This window comes from Sus scrofa, chromosome 1 (genome assembly GCF_054392235.1).
Source record: "Sus scrofa isolate SSC_HxYL_T2T_F1_AM1 chromosome 1, Sscrofa_HxYL_maternal_Yorkshire_Landrace_v2.0, whole genome shotgun sequence".
Lineage (NCBI taxonomy): Eukaryota > Metazoa > Chordata > Mammalia > Artiodactyla > Suidae > Sus > Sus scrofa.
In genome coordinates this window covers 241,932,935-241,956,004 of record NC_139383.1, presented here as the reverse complement: position 1 = coordinate 241,956,004, position 23,070 = coordinate 241,932,935, and the positions used below count along the sequence as shown (strand labels likewise).

Here is a 23,070-nt window from a genome sequence, read left to right as displayed (position 1 = left end):
TAACCAAAACACAATATAACAAAGTAATTAAGTGTATGGGCTCTGGTCAAAACCTAGCTTATCATTTATTTACGGGTTGTGGAATTTTGGGCAACTCAAATGTCTCTTCAGATTCTGCATCTATAAAGTGAGCATAGTAAAAGTTCCCTACCTCATAGGGTTGCTGTAATCCACAAACATGACTTAGTGCCCTGGTAAATGTTTGATGCACTAGTTTTTGTGAATTAAAATATGTCACTGGTTTCTGGCCACTGATTAATAATTAATAATTCTTTGACATTAACCAAATGGTAAAACCATTCCATTTATTATTCCCACCCTTTCCTAATCCCCTTACTCTGCTTTTTTATTTTTGCTCCCACCACAGAGTATTAGTTCCATGAGGGTAAAGGCTTTATTTGGTTTACTGCTGAAAGTAACAGCACCCAGAGAAGTATTACACATAGAAAGCTCTAGTAAACACTTGTTGAATGAATGGTGCAAACTGTCAAAAGGAAAAATACACCAAAACTTTCACTATAAGAAAAAGGATAGATAAGCCTTTCTCTAATGGCTTCTACTCGTGTATTTTAAAACACCATATACCATAATAAAAACATAAGTAATTTATTAAAATTTGAAGGTAAAAACATAATTTTAAAAGATTTAGATCTACGTCAGGCGTGATAGAGTATGGATGCTTTCTTGAAATTCAAAATCAGATCCAAGAGTATCACTTTCAGAATGTTCTAGTAGATTGAGTTTACTTTTAGTTGTCTTTGATGTAACAGTTACTATTCTACTCTCTTTCTTAACAGAAGTGTGTTTTTTTGAAGACTCACTTTCAACTGGTTCATTACCCAAGGAACTATTTTGCCCCATTCCTTTGCTTTTCCGCTTTACAGGTGAGTCTGAGCAGGAATGCAGGTCCTTTCCAGACTGACTCTTAGCAGAGTGTTTTTTGGTATATTCACCTGTTTTGGTCATTTTCTCTGAAGAGGACCTGCTATTTCTAGATAATTCCTCCTCTTTTCTTCGACTTTCAGAAATTACATCTGCTGAAGGAGAACATGGTCTAGCAATGAAATCTTCAAAAGACTTCTGCTGCTGCTCCATGACTGGGGCTCCCAGGTTGTCTTTGGAAGTTTCTACAGCTTCTGGAGTAGAGACTGGGACATGGAAGGAGTCAAGAGGCAAAGGAATTCTAGCATCGCCTGTAATTTTCTGAAACTGGAGGGAAAAATAAAAGACAAGACAAAAATTCAGTGATGAATAGAGCCAACCATTAAAAAGTAGAGTCCAAAATTTCAATTTACTCTGCAATCTTGTTATTAAGATAGTCAATTGATTATTCAGATTTCAGAGGTAGTTTTTTTCCTAATTATTTCTTGCCAAGTGATTCTCAACTTAGCTATGTCCAAGGCTAGGTCTGCTACCTTTTAAGATTTGGGTATCTGGGGTAGATAGCACCCATTTCCTTGCCCTCATTAAAAACAATACACCCTTGGAGTTCCCATTGTGGTACAGTGTATTAGTGATATGGCTTGCCTCTGTGGTGTTGCCAGTTCAATCCCCACCTGGCACATTGGGTTAAAGATCCTGTGTTGCTGCAGCTGTGGCATGTAGGTCACGATGTGGTTGGGGTCCAATCCCTGGCCTAGGAACTTCCATATGCTGCAGGTATGGCCAAAAAATGGGAGAACCCCCCCAAAAAAAAAACCCAAATGCTGTTCTGTAAGAAAAGTAATTTATTTTCTATCCTCTAGACACATGTAAACAATATCCAGTCTGTGACCTGACTGTGTTCTAAAGCTGTCAGTTCCCAAGACCAGTAGTGTGAGATTGGTTGAGGTGAGAGATGAGAGCTCCAAGTGAGGCTTGAGGCAAAGCTGACAGGTTTTCCCCTCCCGTTTCCATAGCCAGGTGACTCACTGTAATATACTGCCCACTAGCTATGTCTGAATTACTTATCTTAAAACATTATCTGTATCAGTACTTGTACCTTCATTAGTGTTCCTTCATTGTAAGCTGACTGCATACAAATAGAAACCTAGATAAAATATGAATAGAATAGACATTTATACAATATAAAATCTGGACTATTTTCTCTAACGTTTTCTTTCTTCACTAAGAATAGTTTTCTTTAACTCATAGATTTTCAAAAGAATTTCCAGTTTTTTTATAATAATACAGGAACATAAAAATGGGCACAAAGTTCCTAATCTCAGATTTGGAAAGCACTCCAAAGAGGCTTCTGGCTCCCAAGCATGTGAAACTATTAGAGATGATCATCATTATTCTCTTTCTGACTTGGTAATACCCTTTTTGCTAATCGCTTTGAGAATCATTAAGTTCTATTCTGTCCACTTACTTGGATATTTTGCATTTGTCCTAGGGCACTCTGTTTTGATTCTGATTTTTCTTCTTCAAGTGCCTTCTTTTCTTCTTTAGGTGGACTACTAACAGTAGAATTCATCTGGGGATGACCTAGTAAATGAAAATCTGACTGATCTATACCAGCCATTGCGGCCAGCTGCCCAAGCCTGGACAAGAGGAAGAAAGGAGGAAAAGACAAAGGTTATTATAATCATACAAGAGCAGCTTAGACTCCCCCAGACTTGTAATTATGAAATACTTCTAAAATCTTAAAAGCCAACATCCTACTCCAGTCTATAAACCACTCTCTCTCCCCAATTCTCAGCCTCTTCTAGACTCATGGCCCAGGACACATCCCATCTCCTTACCTGCTACTGCTCATTTTTAACTCACGAGCGGTTCCAACATCTACCATGCATCTCATTCACTGCCTCTCACCTGCATTCATACACTTCTTTACCACATTCCCTATAGTTTCTAACAGTGTGTTCCTTCCTCCCCACATCAACTCATTCACTGACAAAATACCACTCCATCAACTATCAATCTCCATTTCTCTCTTTCAACAAAACTGCTCCCAGTTGAGAACAACTAATCTTCCCTGAAGATTAATAATACATTTTTACGTCTAGGACAAAAATAACTTTAAACTTATCAAACAAGCAAAATAAATAAAAGGTAGGAAAATTCCTACACATTCTGAAATATTTTCAATTAAAATTACATCCAATTTAGTCTTTACGAAAAACTATACCTACTAATTACTCATCTACAGGTTAATTTTTTTTTGTCTTTTTGCCATTTCTTGGGCCACTCTTGTGGCATATGGAGTTTCCCAGGCTAGGGGTCTAATTGGAGCCATCGCCGCTGGCCTACACCAGAGCCACAGCAACGCAGGATCCAAGCCACACCTGCAACCTACACCACAGCTCACGGCCACGCCAGATCCTTAACCCACTGAGCAAGGCCAGGGATCGAACCCGCAACTTCATGGTTCCTAGTTGGATTCATTAACCACTGAGCCACAATGGGAACTCCTACAGGTTACTCTTTTAAAATGGGCTCTCCACTCTACCAAAGCAGGCTACCCCATTTGCATTTCTTGAAAATTTTAATTCTTTATTTAAAAAAATCGATTGTATTACCTATAGTTACACTAAATTTGACTAGATATGGCAATGGAAGCAATAAAAATTGCTCAAGTTCCTCACAAACTACCATTATAGTCATGAAGAGAAGACTGCCATCAAGAGAAATGAACTAACCCAGCATCTTTAAGGAGATCCAAGAAAGCATGGAACTTCTGAAAAGAATTCTCAATGCTGCCCAAAACACCTTCATCATCCAAGATCATGCTTGTCAATGACTGCGCATGAAGGGCTTCAGACAAAGAGAAGTTTATATTTCTTAACTGGGCATTTTCATGTTCCAGCTATAAAATAAGATTGAAAATGTTTGATACGTTTTTTTTCTCATTATTATCAAAAGAAAACCAAAGTAGTCTTGTCTAGTTTTAAGGAAAAAAAGCTAAAATAAAACACTCGAAATGTAATTAACTTGTAGTTAATGTAACTCTTACCAGTAAAGACAGAGCCCCTATCATATGATCACCAAAACCCAACGGTACCCAAACAAAGCTTCCGACATAACACTTAGATGGCATATAAAAACCAAAGCTATTGTTTTATTAACAAACTTTTAAAAGATCACCTTTCTAACTGGTTAAATTAATAATGGATCCTCATTTCACATTAGAAAATTACCTGCTATAAGTTTCCCTTAAGTTAGAAAATGAAATATATAAAGTCTGATTTGAACAATGCATGTTATAATTCTGCTGAATGTTAAAACCAGATTAACTTTAGTGAGCAAAACATTTAATGTGTGAGTTTAAAAGTCCTAAATCATACCCAATTCAATTTATTAGCTACACAATCACCAATATTCTCCTTGGATTCCTGAAAATAATCACACCCTTGTACTCCTTCTCTCCCCTCATCATCTACACATTTAAAACCCCATATAAGCCCAACTCCAGTACTGCTCAGAAAGGCCATCATGTCCTTGATGCCACTTTTGGGCTTATATAAGCAGGTGCTCGATATTTACTGAATGACTAAGCATCCTCCAATCTAAAGCATGCACTTTCAAAAATTCCTCCCTAAACTCACACTGTAATAATTTATATTTATATAGCACTTTCTAGATTATACCCTCCTTTCATGCATATTACCAAATGTAACTCTCACAATATACATTTTTATCTTTCATTACATTTTTTGCAGTTTTCCAATTCTTATACTTATTTAAATGATTCATTTTCCTATTTCACTGCTAGCAGAGTGTCTCATCATGTCTTTTATACCACTGTATATACAGTATAAACACAGTAAGTGCTTTCTTGAATTGAAACATCATGAACATAAAATAAGCCAATGTTATATAAAAGCACATATACACATACACAAAACCTAAGATTTTTACACTTTTAAAAACATGCTTTCTGGAATACAGATTACATGACCACAAAGTACAAGTAAATCCAAAGGTCCATATGATAGAACCAATCTGCAACATATTGCAGTTTTAAAGTGTACAAACTATGTGTGTACGACTTAAAATCAAACAAAAATTAAACCAAAAAGCTCAAAAGTATAAGAAGAAACTTGTTTACCTCACTGACTCGTTTATCAGCCTTAAGCCTTATTACCCTTTCCTCCTTTAACTGCTTTAGGCACTCCTCCAGTTTTTCCTAGTGTAAAGAAACAGAGTAAATATTATAACTAATTCATAGTATGATATTCAAAAGCCTCTCTAGCTGTAGATCTCACCATGGATTTGGGCAGAGCCAGAAGTGAACTCAGATTTTAGTCTGGTACCTGTAATATAATACCATAATAGCAAAATTATCAAAATATACCTGCAGCATAGTAAAGATTTATTTAAATCCTACTTTTTCTAAAATAAATTAGTGGCAACTCAACATAAAAGGCATTTGCATGTAACATAGTAAGTCAGAAGTAAAAAACTAAGACCAAAGGAGAAAAATTCTATTTTTATTTGTGGGTCCCTTTTTAAAGGAAGCCCTATTGATGAACGTGCTTAACACACCTGAATAACTATAGATTCAAATGCATTTTTTTAAAAAGTGAACACTTTTATAGCAATTTACTATGCCAAAGCACTGTTCTAGGAGTTCCCTGGGCATTAAACACTCTAATCATCAAAATCCTACGAGGAAAGAATAATCATTAACTCCATGTTATTTTACCGATGAAAAAACTGAGGCAGACAGAAGGAAAGTAAAGCAGCATAGTCAAGGTCAACCACACTGTGAACTCAGGAAGCTGGGTGCCATTCCTGTCCATAGGGGTGGTAACCTTCCCATTCACCAATGTCAATAACATCAAATGAACATCAGTAAACTCTCTTATGATTTTTAGGAACTAAGACACTTAGGTAGGTCTTTGAAGTGGGGGATGCTACTTGTGGTTGGCAGAATTCTAAGAACCACTAGGATTCCTACTTGCTGAAGTACACAAACCCTCCCATTATTCAATCAAAAAGTAATTCAGGTGCTGTAGTGCAGGGATTTTGCAGACATAATTAAGGTTCCCCAAACCAGTTGATTTTAAGAGAGGGAGATTATTCTGGGTGGCTGAGACCTAATCAGGCAGCCCATTAAAAGGTCCGGAAGACTTCCTGAAGATTTGAAGTACAGAAGGGATACAAGAGGGAGATTCTCTGTTGCTGGCTTTGAAGAGGTCAAGTGTGATGTTGTGGCAAGCAATCAGAGGGAGGCCAGTCAGAGTCTAGGAGCTGAATCTGACCTCTTAACAGCCAGCAAGGAAATGGGGACCTCTGTCTGCAATTGCAGAAACTTCATCACGCTAACCAGCTGAATAAGCTTGGAGGTATCCTTCTCAGAGCCTCCAGATAACACAGCCAGAATGAAATCTTGATTCCAACTCTACGATAACACATGAGCTCTGCTGAACATCCAGTACAAACAAGAACATCCGTGTTTGGGACTCAGTGTCTTACACTTAAATTTCATGTGGTTTAACACACTCAGGAGGGAACCCACATGTTCCCGTGTGTTTTTGTTTTTTTGTTTGTTTTTTTTTTTTGAGCAGAGAACCCAGTCACACTGTGCCTGGACTTCTGACCCAAAACTGTGAGCTAGTATATAGGTATTGTTTTAAGTCAGTAAGAATGTAGTCAAAGAAAATTAATATACTACTCAACCTCCAGGTTCATGAACAATATAAATCATTTGTTACTGTTTTAAGCCACTGTTCTGGGGTGGTGCAATAAACAAACAGAATACCTATACTTATTAAAAACAGTAAGGTATATTTATACGTTTTAAACACTTTGAACAATCATGTAAAGAATGAGAAACTCTACTACATGCCATCATTAGGAAAGGAACTAGTACTTCTTTCTGGAGAGTAACTTTTGGTACACAGCAACAATCCTACATCCAGGAATACCCTAAGGAAGTCAAAGATTTTGGAAAAAATTTACCTATCAACATGATGTCCTAAGATTGCTTATAAGGAAACCCTAGAAAAAGCTAAGAGCCTCCAAACTGGGATGGTTCAAGTAAAAAATAGCTCACTTGTATGAAGGAATGCTCTATGAAGCCACTAAGAAATAATGATGACAAGAGGTCTTAACCAGAGTTAATGACTGGGCTTCAAGAGTTCTAAATTCAAAATACATCTGTGCATTTTTCTTGGGAGATGGTCCATAAGTTTAATCAGATTCTCTGAGGTAGAATAGTGTTTAGTGACATGGCAAAGTATTTTGAAACCTTTTAAAGACAAAAGAGTATATAAGGTGTGTGTCCATACAGAGGTGGTTTTTATTTTCTTCAATAAGTTGTTTTAATATATTTACTTAATGAACATATATTTTTATATTCAGTACATTTTTAAAGAAATTAATAATCTGATAAATTCAAATTCTTTAATGTTTCATATTAAAGCCAGTCAAGTTTTCAATGGGGATAAGGGAGGAAATTGCAAAATTCCTCTACTTTTAATAAAATGGTTTTAATAAAACTTTTAAAACTTATTTCATGGAGATTCTAAACAAACGAACAAATAAACAAAAATCCTCACCACAATCAGAGAAAAGGAGACTATTCTTTGACTAGCTCTAAATAGCACATCAAAGTACAACTACATGAAATAGTTTCCCCCTCTAGTGGAGGGAATTGGAACATAGCTTAAATTTGTATGGAAAAGGCTACCCTCCTCCTACAAAGTAATTCATGTCCCTTAAAAGGAAATATGAAACTAGAAAAATTAGAAAGTAAAATCACCTGATATTCTATTAGTTAAATAAGACTAATGATAAGGCTTTGGAGTAATTTTTCTTCCTGTAATCTGCTCTCCCCCCTCCTCTCCATACATCGGTTAGGTTGACTTTTGTGAAACAAAGCTCCCGTTAGTCTATATATCAAATTTTACTTTCAACTTTTTTCCACTTAACACGGAAATCAATCGTTTCTCTTATAATCGGGGGATTCATAATCTTGATTTTCTTTTTTAGTGGGCCTCAAAATATTCCACTTAGAGGGTCTATTACTTTACCATTTCCTTTACGGTTATACATTTAAATTCTTCCCAACTTTTTAATATTATAAGACAAAATAACTATTTTTATGCATGAGGGCTTTTTTCCATATTTAGAATAACATTCTTGCAATAAATCCATACAAATGAGTTTGAGATCAAAGCAAATGAACATTTTTAAGGTTCTGAGGTACTTTTTTCCAAACTGCTTTTAAAGTTTTTTAAGATTTTATACTGCCGTTGGTAATGTAGCACTTGATATGCAACCTATAACTATTGGATTACTTCCTCACTGAAGTGCAAACTATTTCAAGAAAGGGAGTGTATTTTATTATGCATTTATCCCCAGCACTTATGCCTAGCATAAAGCAGACAACCAATAAATACAGAAAATCCCTGCCAATACAAGACATATGTGTGAAAGACAGCTGTGTTTTTCTCTAGCTAGATAGCTGAAAACTTGCCATCTTCCTTAAATGCACATTTGTTTATAATTAGTAATTAAATTTCTTTTAGATTATATTTTAAAAATTCAGATTCTCTGAGACAAAATCCTGGCCCTACCCATCAGCTATATAACCCTTAGACAAGTTCAGTAACTTCTGGCCTCAATTTCCTCATCTATAAAAGAGAGATCAGTTCCCATATCAAAGAGCTCTTGTGAGGATTTAATGAGTAAAAACACATCAGACTTAGAAGAGTGCTTCGTACAGAGAATATGTCCAATTAATGCTGAATGAATGAACATGTGAACACAAAGAGCAAAGGGCTTAAAATGAAAATAATCTTGTCCCATTCCCACACCCAGCACCCTAGAGCCAATCCTTTTTTTTTTTTTGCTCTTTTCAGGGCCGCACCCACAGCATATGGAGGCTCCCAGCTCTGATTAGACCTCTAGCTGCTGGCCTACACCACAGCCACAGCAATGCAGACTCCGAGCCATGTCTGCGGCCTACACCACAGCTCACGGCAATGACAGATCCTTAACCCACTGAGTGAGGCCAGGAACTGAACTCGCCACCTCATGGTTCCTAGTCTGATTGTTTCCCCTATGCCTCAATGGGAACTCCTCTTTTTTTTTAGGGCCACACCCGTAACATGTTTCATATGGGGAATCAAAGGGGTCGAATCTAAGCTGTAGCTGCAGGCCTACACCACAGCTATGGCAATGCTGAATCCTAACACAATGAGCAAAGCCAGGGATCAAACCTGAGTCCTCACGGATACTAGACAGGTTCATTATCAGTGAGCCACAATGGGAACTCCTGAAAGTTTTTTTTTTTTTTTTTTTTTTTTTTCTGGTCACCCCAGGCATACGGAGTTCCTGGGCAAGGGATCAGATCAAAGCTGTAGCTGCAACCTAAGGGGCAGCTATGGCAACACCAGATCCTTAACCCACTGCTTTTTTTTTTGGCTGTGCCCATGGCATGTGGAAGTTCCTGAGCCAGAGGATGAATCCTCACAACAGTGACCTGAGCCACTGATCCTTAACTGCTAGTCCACCAGGGAACTCTCTAAGTGGGTTTTTAATTGTGAAATTTAATACACATACTGAAAAGTGCACAGAACAAAACTTTCAATGTGACAAATGAAAAGAGAATACTTACATAAAAACTATTCAAGTCTGCAAATACTTGTCAGCATCTCAAAAACCTCCCATATCCTTTCCCCATCACAAACTCCTTCTCTCTTCCCAGTTAGAGAACCATCCTCATTTCCTTAGAATCATTTCCTTTAACATGCATACATACCAAACAATAGTTTCATTTTGCCAACAACTAACTTTATGTATGCAGTCTTTTGTATCTTATTCCTTCACTCAACATTGTTGTAAAGAATTCATCCACATTGCTGCCTGTAGCTCTAGTTCATTCAATTTCATTGCTTTATAGTTTTCCCACTGTTCAAACACACGTAATTTAATTGTTGACTCAAAGGACATTTGGGTTTTTTTCAGTTTGTGCTAATACAAATCATGCACATGATTCCTGTTGTACCGGTTATTCTGGTGCACCTACCCAGGGTGGGTACGAGGTTTGCTGGGTCGCAGGGTATTTATATACCTTCAGCTGATGGACAGTGCTAAATGCTTGCCGAAGTCATTGTGTCAATTTATACTCCAGTGCAAGCAGGGTGGGAGACTTCTGTAGTATTCCAGGTCTATAATACCTGACGTTATCAGACTTAATTTTTTTGTCAATCTGATTGGCATTTAGTTTTATTGGTTTTGATTCACTTTTCTCTTATTATTTAATAAGGTTGACATTTTTCCATGTTTACTGGCTGTTTAGACTTCTTTTTATGAAGTTTAGGTCAATTATTATTTTTAATTCCCCTCTATTTTCAAATAATACACTCACATGACTATTACATGACTAAATTTTAGGTTTTATCTGTTAACTTTCTACTTTACTAAGTAAGGGTTTAGTTCATTTACACTCTTCCCTATGTCCACACTGCTCAGTAATGTCACCGTCAGTTTTTCTACTGGTCATGACCTCTTAGACTTGTATTGGTTTACTTCAGGAGACTGAGGGTGGGATATTAGTCATTTTTAAACTAACTCCATTCTCTCCTCCATGCACAGCTGAGTTAGGAGCTTTTTCTGCAGGGGGGTCAGATTTCCCCTCAGCGGTAGGACGTCACTATACAAATTCTATGTGATGGTTTTCCTCTGTTCTACTGCTTCAGCTTAACATCCTGCCACTTGTCTTCTGTCTTTCAAAAGTATGTTGAAATCTCTTCTCTTGATTGTTGTAGGATAACATACTTAAATGCTCTGATACCATCATGTTAATGTCTTGCCTAAATAGAGAAGAGCTGAAAGGGTTTTCAGTGCATCTTGAATCAGCTATTCTGTTACCACAGTTTCTAACCTTCTTAGTCTTCCCCGATGTCTATGATCTCTTTTAGAAACACAACCCCCAGGTCTACTGGTGAAATAAATGAATATAACACATCTAAAATGACAATGAACATGGATTAGATGATCTGGGATCTTGTCTTTCTCTGCAACTTACTAATAAACCACTTAAATCCTACAAATTGTAGTCATGTACAATTCTACATGAACTACATAGATTCCTTCTACTCTAACATTTCATAACTTTCTAAATATTAATCTTAAAATTTCTCTATATTATTAATTTCTAAATAAAAATCTTACTTTCTCTTTTGAAAATCAAATAGTAATTTCCACAATCCTATAATGATGGGGTAACTAGTTCTAAATGTCACATTTCATACTAAAAGAAAACCATATTAAATAATTTTTAAAAATTAAACATGGACTTTATAGTAAAAAGTGAAGTGCTACAACTGGTGTTTCCCTTATTTACTGCAAATTATCAGCTCCGCATTAAAGTTGAAATAAAATAAATATAATTTTTGAGATGCAAAAATTTGTTATGAAAATCAATTTCTTTTCCGTCCATACAAATGGAAGTATGGAATGATATTAGATGTCAGGTTTATTAGGCAATATAATGTAGCTTCTTGGTAGTAGTTATTTTAGGAGAGGAGAATATTAACATCAAAACTTTTTTCAACTTCACTTTTATTAAAAATGAGATCAGGAGTTCCTGCTGTGGCTCAGCAAAAATGAACAACCCAACTACTACCCATGAGGATGCAGGTTTGATCCCTGGCCCTGCTCAGTGGGCTGAGGATCTGGCGTTGCTGTGAGCTGTGGTATAGGTCACAGATGTGGCTTGGATCTGGCACTGCTGTTGTTGTGGCATAGGCTAGCAGCTGTAGCTCTGATTCAACTCCTAGCCTGGGAACCTCGACATGCTATACCTTTGCCCTAAAACAAAACTAAACAAAACTGAGGTCATATTTTCCTCTTATAAAAGGGAGTTCAATGATAATGGTCAATTTTCTCATCTGTAAAACAAGACCACTGAATCAACTGACTACATTCATTCAGATCTCAACTTCTTTGAGTTTATCTTATATTCCCTAAATCTAATACTCTAAGGTTCCAAGAAAAGGAAAATATATTACCGGTGATATGTTTTGATTTTTATTTTCAGAGTTCAAATGTCCACTGTGTTACCTTGCTTTTAGCAAAGGAACCAGTCAAGGGATGGGAACCACACAATGCAGACAGGAGGAGAAAACAGAACCCTCACAAGCTGTCAGGCTTTACTCTGAAAAATAACCTTCTCTAATCTCTTTAAAGTGATAACTTTGTACCTGCAGTACTTTCTGTTTTAAACTGATTTTCTCTGGCTCTTCCTGAACACTTTCTGAGGAATCATCGACCTCTTCCATTTCTGAGGAGGAAGGACTCTCCACGGTCACAGTCACAGGATATTCTGATTGCTTAAAGAAAGAAGACAAGATTGTATAAAAGACAATACAAACCAGATACAAAATATCCAAATATTGAAGGACACTGAACAAAAGGGATCTGCGGTATCAAGACATTATTTATAAACGTCTTTCACTTCTTCTTAGTCTAAAACAAGCAATGACAAAGTAAAATTATAGTAGGTAATTCCTGCTGTGTTACTGTAGAGAATTCTGTTGTATAGGGTTAGGATAAGTATTTGGAATTGCTCATATTATTTTATTAAATTTTCTTCACAGAAGCCAAGTGAGGAGCCAGGGTAAATATCTTTCCTCGGATCAACTTGATACTGCAAACAAGAAATTTATTGACATAAACAGTCAATTAGACATAAACAGTCTAGAAGAAAATGTAGTTTTTAGGAGGGAAATTCATCAGGAAGGGAACTGAAAGAATAAGAAGAATAACTAGAAAGTCAACATATCTAAACTGTGAATAATAAAAAAATCACATACACATATACAACTTAAAGTGACCCATCAAAAATTTCATCTTCTCATCATCCTTAAGCCAAAACTAGTGAAAGAGTAATACAATTCCCTTGTTTAGCTTCCCAGTGGAATGTTGTTCAATATGACATTTTCAAACATTGAAAAACTGACCTGGTCGCAACCCCATAAAAAGTGTACAGATCAAAAAGACATGTGCTGGGAGTACATAACTGTGCAGAAGACAAGTCACTAAGCTATCATTCGATGACAAGCAGCAAACCCAGCAGGTAGGAAAACCCCAATGGTAGAGCGAGGTGTGCACTCCTCCTTCTGGGCCCGCAGGGGGCAGTATTGGCACCCAAGGTACTCTTCTCTCAATCCTAGCAGTTGCTTCCTTCCAGGGAGCAACTACAGTCTCCCAAGACCACTGGAAAAGAGACTCTGACACTGGCAGGATTAGCTTGCTCCAAGGCCATGAGGCAGTAAGAGAGGGAATGTGTATGACCTTGGTGAAGGAGGGAGACGTGCTGACAGAGCTTTGGGATATGTTGCTTTATACTGGCTTTAAGATCAGGAACTTGTACAAATAGCCCCCAAGCAACATTTCTTGAAAACATATGGGCCATATGCGCATTCTTAAGTATGACAGCTCCATGTGTCAGGTCAGAAATGGCAAATTCATTTCACTGGGTAACAGCTGATCTGTGGACTGGAGAAAGGGCTTCCATGTGTACAGATGCAACCACAAGGTTCCTAGTGTATACCATATCCACCCACCTACACAGTGGCAAACCTGACAAGTTTTAAATGGATTTATTTTAGAGAGAGAAATGTTTCTTGTAAGGTTCTATTCAGTTTAAAAAGTTAAGAGAATGACTTTCCACTGTTCTCAATTCAGCCCCCTATATATTATAAATATGATAACTACGTACCTGCAACTGATTACATACATCACGAGCTTTGATTAATGGAAAACCCCTAAGAAGATATCACAAAAATAAAGTTACATTTTGATGTAAATACATCAGCAGTTAACCTCAACCAATAAAGCTATTTTATACAATATAAAAACATATATATAAATATGTGTATAAAAAATAAATAGGCTCAAAACAAAGACCTGGAAGGCTCTGCTATGGAGAAAATTGAACAGAATTTATCAGACTGGCTTTGTGATAACTCTGAACTGCTGAGAGACACCTTCAGTTCCTATGTTCTGGACAGCTGAGATGTCAGTTTAACTTCTTGAACTGGTAATATTAACTATTCTCTAATTTATGACTCCTTGTGATGAGGATGGACCTGAGATTAGTAAGTGTCTCAAGAAGAAGCTATAAACCCACCAAGTTGTTAAACTAAAGTGCAAAGACTGGGGCCTCAACACTGGTTTATGCAACAGCGATTCACATTACCATTTGCAACAAAGTAGTCAGTTATCCATGAGAGATTATGAACATCAATTTAATGTGAGCAACTAAACATATTTTACACAGTACCTACTTCAAGTACTATTTAAAATCAATTCTTCTTCTTAAGCAGTCGTTAATGCCCATTTTTTAATACCACCAAATAAATCATCTGAAAATAATCCCTAGCAATCTATTTCACTTAGCAAGTCTAAAGCTATATAGTTTTATACGTAACAATTTTATAAGACTTATACTTCTACAACAAAATTACTATGAAACAGCTCTCCTCTGAGTAAGTAATCAGCCAAAGCTAGTTAGGTCCTGTTTGACTCACTAAATCTGATTCACCAAGTCAAGAGATTTAGATTAGGTCTTATCCGCACTCCTCATCCATTCTGCATTAAGCTATTTTCCATGCCTAAAATGTCTTTCTTCCCATTACTACTATCCAAATTCCTACTTCTGTGCTGTAGGGCTTTGTTCAATTCCATCTGCCTTTAATAAATCCTTTCTCACCTGCACAAATGGAGATAATTCTAGACTTCTCTTGACTCCCACAGGGTTACATCTCTTGTGACACTTGAGAAACAACTTGAAACTCCCAATTACAATTGTTTTTTTTTCTTCCTTAGAGAACTCATTAGGCAGAAGCCATGTGTGAGTTATCTTTTCTTCTCTATAGATACCACCAGAGACCTTCCACATGATAGAAACTCCACAATAAATAATTCTGAATGACTGAAAAAGATATGGAATGAAAACACTCTACCTGTTCCTTTTTGCGCGTTCTGCGGTACGCCATGGCAGGAAACCAGACACCCCAGGCGGCAGAGGTTCAGGAGCATAACATTCTTTACCAACAGTGTTTTTCCTTCCATTACTTACAGGTTTCTTTGTAGCCAATCCTATGTTTGAGAAAGCATGAAAAGAAGGAGTCAAGATGCCGTAAAGGTCTGCAAAGCAATTATTACATGTGTACACTCCGAAAAGACCCAAACAAATGAGCACTTGATAATGATGCTAGGCCATTAAAAACAGGATTGTTTTGTAAAAATGTTGTACATGGGTCAGCAATTTTTAAAAATATAAATTCTCTACAGTAACAAGTTATTTTAACTAAAACACAGATGTGCAGAACATGCAAAAATTTTTAAAAATTATATCCCAAAGAATGATACATTTTACATATTAAGCAGAAACACTCAAGATTATTGGATCTTAGAACATCTTTGGCACTTCTGAATCTCAAGGACAGAGAAAGAAATATACACCCATGACTCCTGCCAAACAGAATCTTCCGAATTAGACCAAAATTTCAATGTATGATGTATTTTGCTCTGTAAAAACAATGAGAGTTCTAAGACTACAAGTTGCTGGGTAGTAGGTGAGTCAGTGCTACCCTCCTGTAAATGTGTCAACCTTTACTACTCATTTGATTTCATATAGAAAATACACACAAAAAATAAATGAAACCCACTGAATAAAAGAGGGAAATGTGGAGACTTATCCTACATTTCAGTACTAAAGAGTCAAGTATCTATCTTTATGCAAAATATCTGGTAGCAAAAACTATACCTACATGTTAATATTTTATTCAGAACAAACCATATTTAAAATTTACATCTGAATATTTAATACTCTGTAGTGTTACTGAAAACATCCATCATAGGTTAAAATGGTTATATTTATCCTTCAAATCTACTGTACAAGATCTACTTGAGCGGCAGCATTAGGATGGCATGTTAAATAGAGTGTATGTGGTAACAGAACAAATATTTCACATAGTGTAGCTTATGGATAACCACCACCTGACCCTGTGTGATTTCTCTGGATAAATTTACACGCCTCTTAAAAGAGGAGCCCAGTTCATCTTGTGCTATATTTATATATATATATATTAAGTTATATAACTTAATATATTTATTAACTTATAACTTATATATTTATTAAGTTAATTACCCTCAAATAAAGAATGTTCGTAGTATGTGGTTCATATGTGTATACCTTTCCTTTCGTTTCCTTTGTGTAAACTAACACAAATAGATTTGTAATTAAAATTTTTTTTAATTATACTTATCTTGTTAGGAAATAAAATTCTAATAAAAATTCCCACCTTTTTTCTGCACACATAATTACAATATTAATGTGACACGATTGACACAGTCATTAAAACCCCTGTACTCACCTGGATCTAACTATACAGCCAGACATTGACTTGGCTTACCTCTATGTCTCCAAATAACTGAGGCAAATTCCAAAAAAAACAAAACAAAAAAAAAGCCCAAGAAACAAAATTACTCTTAAAATAGCTCAGTGAGCTTATAAACTTGAGTCACATTTCCACTTTGTTTAATTATACTAAGAAAAAATTTTAAATTGTTTTAGTCTCATTTCATGATGTCCTACTACAAACCACCAGGTACTAAAATTATCAAATTCCTAGTATGTTTCACCAACACACATATATATTTGTATATGTGTATCTTTATCTCTAATGTCAACAAAACAGATTTAAATATATATCAAGAATGCTTTATCCACGATTCAAACTTTTAATAATACGTAATTAGTGTAATATCACATATCTTAGCTTCTCTGTATGTACTATTTGATTGACTATTAAAATATCACTGTCTTGAAATAACAATTGGCAGACAAATCATAAGGTTTTTTTAAATTTTTTTAAGATACACTCTTAGAGGAGTTCCCATCGTGATGCAGCACAAACAAATCCGACTAGGAACCAGGAGGTTGTGGGTTTGATCCCTGGCCTCAATCAGTGGGTTAAGGATCTGGTGTTGCCGTGAGCTGTGGTATAGGTTGCAGATGTGGCTCAGATCCTGTGTTGCTGTGGCTGTGGTATAGGCCAGCTGTGGTGTAGCTCTGATTAGACCCCTAGCCTGGGAACCTCCATATGCTACAGGTGCAGCCCTAAAAAAGCAAAAAAAAAAAAAAAAAACACTCTTAACAACTACCATTAAATAAAATATTGTCCAAGCAAGTTCGTTAATGGAGAATCAAAAACATACATCTTTCAGTAGAAAAAAAAAATTGTCTTTATGAAGATATTTACAAGTCCTTTTAAAAAATTACTTATTTTAGGTTATTTCCAATCTTCAGCCAATTTAAAAACTGATCAACTCAACGAAACCTTGTGAATGCATTAAAGAGTATAACTATGAATCACTTTAAATTTAACATGAAGTGAAAATATACGAATGGCAAATCATATTTAAGCTATGTAGAATTACCTTTATAGACAAAAGGAAGAAGATGAAAATGTAAATATTGCTTGATAGGATAATGGAATCAGAGGTAGTTCCTTATATTTTTCATTATTATGCTAATACAACACCTTTATAAAACCTAAAAATCTTCAAACAATGCATTTTTTAAAAACTGTGGTAAAATACACATAATAGATATGTTATCATCTTAACCATTTTTAAGTGTACAGTTCAGTGATATTAAGGCAGACAACCATTATTTAAAATTTTAGGTAGCACCTGGATAAAAGATTTGTTGTTCACTGGTGGTCTTAAATGTATTTAGTATCTAACTAAAGTTACCACAAACCTTTTTCAGGGAAATTTATTTTGCTACCTTTATGTTAGATCTTATTGTTTTACTATTTCAAAATTCATATCTACTCAGAAGAAAGAGTCAGTTTCACAGCAGATTTGGTTTAACAAATGCCATTCATTCTTATCATGGAAAAAAAGGTATTTGTGATTATAGACAATGTGTTTCAGAAAATATAAAGTTAAGCTCTCCTGGCAGCAATACAAAAGTAGCAGTAGAATTGGATTATACCAAATTTATATATTCAGAAGGATGTGAAACTTATGTTATTGGTTGTTAGAGGGTTTTAAAGGGTTTTTATTACATTTGGTCACAAAATTATAGGCTTAATTTTAAAATCTTGGGTTAACTATTATTTGGAAAATTAAATACACATTATAGTAAACATTTACAAAATGTTTTTTAAAAATGTTCCATCTGGGTCAATAAACTTGTTTATAGAATTCTTTTATAAGGATTATATATTTTAAGTTTTTTTATCATAGAGAAGTAAGGTATTACCCAATTCAGTAATAATTTGCAATGAAGAAGAGAAGAACAGGAAAACTGGAACTGGGTAGAAACTTTGTTTCTTATAGCACAAACGGTAATTCTTCATTAAAAAAATTATCACTCAAAAACACCACTGCTAAATCGTCATCAAATTTAAATTGCTAAACAGAATTAATCATCAACCAGGAAATATTTTCAAAATAATGAACTTTTTATGAAATTCAAACAATAATTTTATATTAACACCTTTTAAAATTCCTTTATTAGTCTACATTTTATAAATTCTCATAATATGTATCAAAATGATTATAGTCCTCCTAATATGCATAGAGTTAATAATGGTTGTTACCACTAATACCTTAAGAGATTTTAATTTTGGCACACTGGAATACATAAGGGGTAAAAGTTCTAGTGGCATTAAAAAAAAAAAAAAGGATTACCAATTCTAATAGTAGCTTTTCCTTTTAGGCCACTTCCCAAAATTATAGTTTTCTTTTTCTGTCTAGCGCCTTTGAATGGTTCCTTCACTGATGGAGAAGTTATCCACTGGTACTGAGAGAGAAATAATAAATATGCTATTGCAGTTACAGGTAATTTATGAGGGTTTGATCGTAACTAGAAATTAAGATACTCTAAGTTAATAAAAGGTTTGCAATCTGCATTTCTGGGAACCTAAATTAAAATATCACACAATATTTTCAAAAACAGAAAAGCCATTTGATTTGACTAAAAACTTGGTTTAAGGAGTTTCAGTTGTGGCTCAGCAGGTTAAGAAATCAATATAGGGAGTTCCCGTCGTGGCGAAGTGTTTAACGAATCTGACTAGGAACCATGAGGTTCCTAGCGGCCTTGCTCAGTGGGTTGAGGATCTGGTGTTGCTGTGAGCTGTGGTGAAGGTTGCAGACAAGGCTCGCATCCCACGTTGCTGTGGCTTTGGCACAGGCCAGTGGCTACGGCTCCAATTAGACCCCTAGCCTGGGAATCTCCATATGCCGCAGGAGTGGTCCTAGAAAAGGCAAAGAGACAAAAAAAAAAAAAAAGAAAGAAAGAAAGAAATCAATATAGTGTCCATGAGGATGTGGGTTCGATCCCCAGACCCATCCTTTCTCAGTGGGTTAACGATCCAGCATTGCTGCAAACTGTGGTGCTGGCTGCAGATGTGGCTTGGATCCAACGTTGCTGTGGTTGTGGCGCAGGCTGGCAGCTGCAGCTCCAATCCCACCCCCTAGCCTGGGAACTTTCATGTGTCGCAGGTGTGGCCATAAAAATAAACAAACAAAATCTTAGTTTAAGATGACAGAAAAGTACTTTTATAATTTTACCTTACTAGACAAAAGAAGAAAAACAGGAAATTAAAGAAAAATTCTTCTACAGAACTAAAACATGTTATACCTCTGACTTGGCGCTCCTCCCATTCTGGAGAACTTTTTTGATCACTGCTTTCATCATAGAATGATCTAAAATAAAATAAACTGAAATTAGAGTAACTGTTTCCCCATGAGTGGTTATTCCTACTTAAAAGCAAAAGCCAACTAATTATGGCTTTCCCATAAAATGAAATATGAAATCTACATTATGTAATTGTACATCTATTTCCCCCTTTGTGTATTCTAATTTTTTCCTCAAAAGCCTAAGATGCCACCTTGCAGACTGCCTCCAACAGCTACTACTTTGGCTGAAGCAAAGGTCAAATTTAAACACTTTGCATCTAAAGTGGCAAAGAGTCTAAGCACTGTCCAGATACTTACCTAGAGGGCACCTAAGAAATCACACCAATGTCTTGATACTCCCTTAAAGCTGCTCCTCCCCCCTGCCCCTTTCTTCTATGTGGTGCCACCCAGCTGTAAACATAATCATCTGGGACTTGCTTCTTGGTTACTACTTCCTTCATACCCACACCCAAGCTATCTACAAGTCTTGTCAGCTACACCTTCAAAATACAACTTGAATTCAACCACTTGTCACTTGCTCCAAACTTCCAACCGAAGTTAAGCCATAAACATCTCTTGTTTGGACCACTGTGACAGTCTCCTAACTGGTCTCCCTGTTTCTCTTCTTTATCCACACTGACCCCTCTACCCCCAAGTCTATTCTCTATGCCAGAATCATCTTAAAGAGACACTATTTGCATTATGTTTTCTTCCAGCTCAAAACCCTCCACTCATTGAGAATAACACGTGTCATTACTCTGGCCTCCAAGACATTACCAAATCAGGCCCCCCTGGTAGCTCCTTGTCCTCATAGCATACCACAATCTTCCTCATTCATTGCTCCAGCCATTTTGGCCTCCTTAATTTTCCTTAAATACTCCATCCACCTATATGCCTGCATATTCATTGCCTGGAATGTGCCTCCTCCAGATCTTCCACGGCTTGTTCCTCTCTTAAGGCCCCACTCAAATGTCACTTTTCCAGTGAAGATGCCCCCTAACAAATCTATCCAATGTAGTCCTACTCACTCCCCTCAGTCTCCTTCGCATTTCCTACTATATAACATTACATTATCTATCAGTTTACTTGTTTCTATCTGAGCTCCTCCACTAGACTATAAGCTCCATTGGGGCAAGACTTTATCTACCTGGTTCACAGTTTTAGCCTAGTGCCTAAACCCATATCTGGCACACAAGAGGCATTTTAAAAATTACTTGTTAAGGAGTTCCCATCGTGGCTCAGTGGTTAACGAATCTGACTAGGAACCACGAGGTTGTGGGTTTGATCCCTGACCTTGCTCAGTGGGTTAAGCTGTGGTGTAGGTCGCAGACTCGGCTCGACCAGTGGCTACAGCTCCGATTAGACCCCTAGTCTGGGAACCTCCATATGCCATGGGTGCAGCCCTACAAAAAGACAATAAAAAAAAAAAAAAATTACTTGTTAAACTGACAAATGAATAAAGTACTCTTTCCAAGGATTCAGAGGTTCCACAATTAGAAAATAATGCTTTTGGTGGAAACAGGCGTATTATCTAGGTTTACCTCAATTCAGAGTAGCAGTCAAGAGCAATTTACAAGTAAAACTAATTTTAATTAGTAAATTATCTGCTAAAAACATAAGGGAATTGCAACATTAGAAAAGTAGAGTTGACCCTTGAACAACATGGGTTTGAACCTCACAAGCCCACTTACAATTGGATATTTAAAAAAAAAATACATGTACTACATACAGTCCTACACAACCCAAGGATGGCTAAATCCACAGAGGCTGAACTACTGACTGTGAAGTTATACCTGGATTTTCAACCGTCTGGGGGGCAGCACCCTAACCCCCATGTGGTTCAAGGATCAAGTGTATTAAGTTAGGAAAATTAAGCACATTAGGCTTTAAAAATTGTCAACACATGAACAGATTATTTTTGTTTGCTATTTGTTAATCAATAGAAAAAAAAGAGACCACATACCAACAAGAGGATTTTTTCTTATATCCAGAACAACCAGAGTTCTATTTGTTTCAAGGGCCTTTAACAAAGCCTTTGCTCCTTCACTGGTGAGGCCACACTGCTGCAGGTCAAGGGCTTTAGATGAGAGATAAAACGTTACTTGCTAACTCTATACAGATCTATACAGATAGACAATGCTCATTTATTCAAATGTGGAAGAGTCTTGCACAAGACCAAACATGGCAGGCTTTTTAATTTTCGGATATTGAAAAAAAGAGAAAAGCACATGCATAACATAATGCAAAACCCAATTAAAAAACTATTCTTGAATTCATAATGATTACCCTCCCTTTAGTACTAATAAATCACCCACATATTTTAGTTACAGAACTGAAGAATAACTTCATATATCCTATGAGTGAAAAACATCACAAAATCAATCTCACTACATAATTAGCAAGGGTGGGAGTAGCAGTGTACACCTCGCAGGCAAAAACGACAGACCTCAGAAATTGCACTGTATTCTTTTGATCATGATCTAGAGCTCCAAACTACTCTTGAAACTAGTTAAAAGAGGAAAACGAAACAGAAGAAACACAATAGCTGTTAGTTTTAGAACAAAAAAGACAAAGAAGTCAAGAGGATACCAATCCAAAGAATGTGTGAAGAGAGAATATATGCTAAAAACCTATCATGACAGAATGATGGTCAAGGACTCTTTCCAGAAAAGGTTAGACAGGGAGTCCTCTGGTGGTCTACTGGTTAGGACTCAGTGGTTTACTCCTGCAGCCAATCTCTGGTCTGGGAACTGAGATCCCATATTAAGTCACTGTCGCAGCCAAAAAATCAAAAAATAATAAAAAATTAAAACAAAGGCTTATAAAGTTTTGAAAGGAAAAAGAAAGATCAGGCCAAAAAACAGAACAAATGATCATGAATTCTACTAGTTGAGGGCTGAACAAGCTACTTGTTTAAACTAAAGGGATCATCACAAAAACACAGGTATAAAAATTATTACATAAAAGGAAATGACTGCAAGTCTTTTTTAAAAAGTGTTGTATATACTATTACATTAAAATAACCAGAGTCTTTCAAAACCCCATGACATACAGGATAGCAAGTCAGATGTAGATTTCTGACAGAACATTTTACAAAACTTAAAACTTTCACTACAGAAGAATGGACATAGGATATAATTAACCAAACAACCAAATTAAAGAAAACGAGCCAGTAAATCTTAATAATTAATCAAATGAATACAAAATATAATAAAATGTGCTTATTCTATCAGATTACGCCAAGACTACGTAACAAAAGCCTTAAAAATGCATATACCCTTTTGCTTTTTTAGGGCCACACCCAAGCCACATGGAATTCCCAGACTAGGGGTCAAATCGGAACTACAGATGCTGGCCTACACCACAGCCACAGTAATGCAGGATCTGAGCCAAATCTGTGGCCTACACCACAGGTCATGGGCAACACCAGAT

At 36.2% G+C, this 23,070-nt stretch overlaps 1 protein-coding gene across 14 annotated transcripts in view; it reads right to left on the bottom strand.

The window, feature by feature from the left end:
* Positions 1-584: 584 nt before the first annotated feature.
* The window catches only part of CEP78 (centrosomal protein 78), a 30,935-nt gene continuing 8,449 nt past the window's right edge, over positions 585-23,070 (bottom strand). For 4 of the 14 annotated variants that reach the window (XM_013993628.3, XM_084988319.1, XM_021065145.2 and 1 more), the window contains 12 exons: positions 21,602-21,715; positions 19,601-19,665; positions 18,649-18,760; positions 16,359-16,376; positions 14,904-15,039; positions 13,658-13,703; positions 12,138-12,266; positions 5,030-5,107; positions 3,621-3,787; positions 2,351-2,522; positions 1,982-2,029; positions 585-1,209 (listed from right to left, as the gene is read on the bottom strand). In XM_013993628.3, coding sequence (XP_013849082.3) covers positions 652-1,209; positions 1,982-2,029; positions 2,351-2,522; positions 3,621-3,787; positions 5,030-5,107; positions 12,138-12,266; positions 13,658-13,703; positions 14,904-15,039; positions 16,359-16,376; positions 18,649-18,760; positions 19,601-19,665; positions 21,602-21,715 — 1,643 coding nt within the window. In that variant the 3' untranslated portion in view covers positions 585-651. The remainder of the gene's footprint in view (positions 1,210-1,981; positions 2,030-2,350; positions 2,523-3,620; positions 3,788-5,029; positions 5,108-12,137; positions 12,267-13,657; positions 13,704-14,903; positions 15,040-16,358; positions 16,377-18,648; positions 18,761-19,600; positions 19,666-21,601; positions 21,716-23,070) is intronic. The other 10 variants (XM_005660171.4, XM_084988321.1, XM_084988309.1 and 7 more) reach the window with 3 other exon arrangements.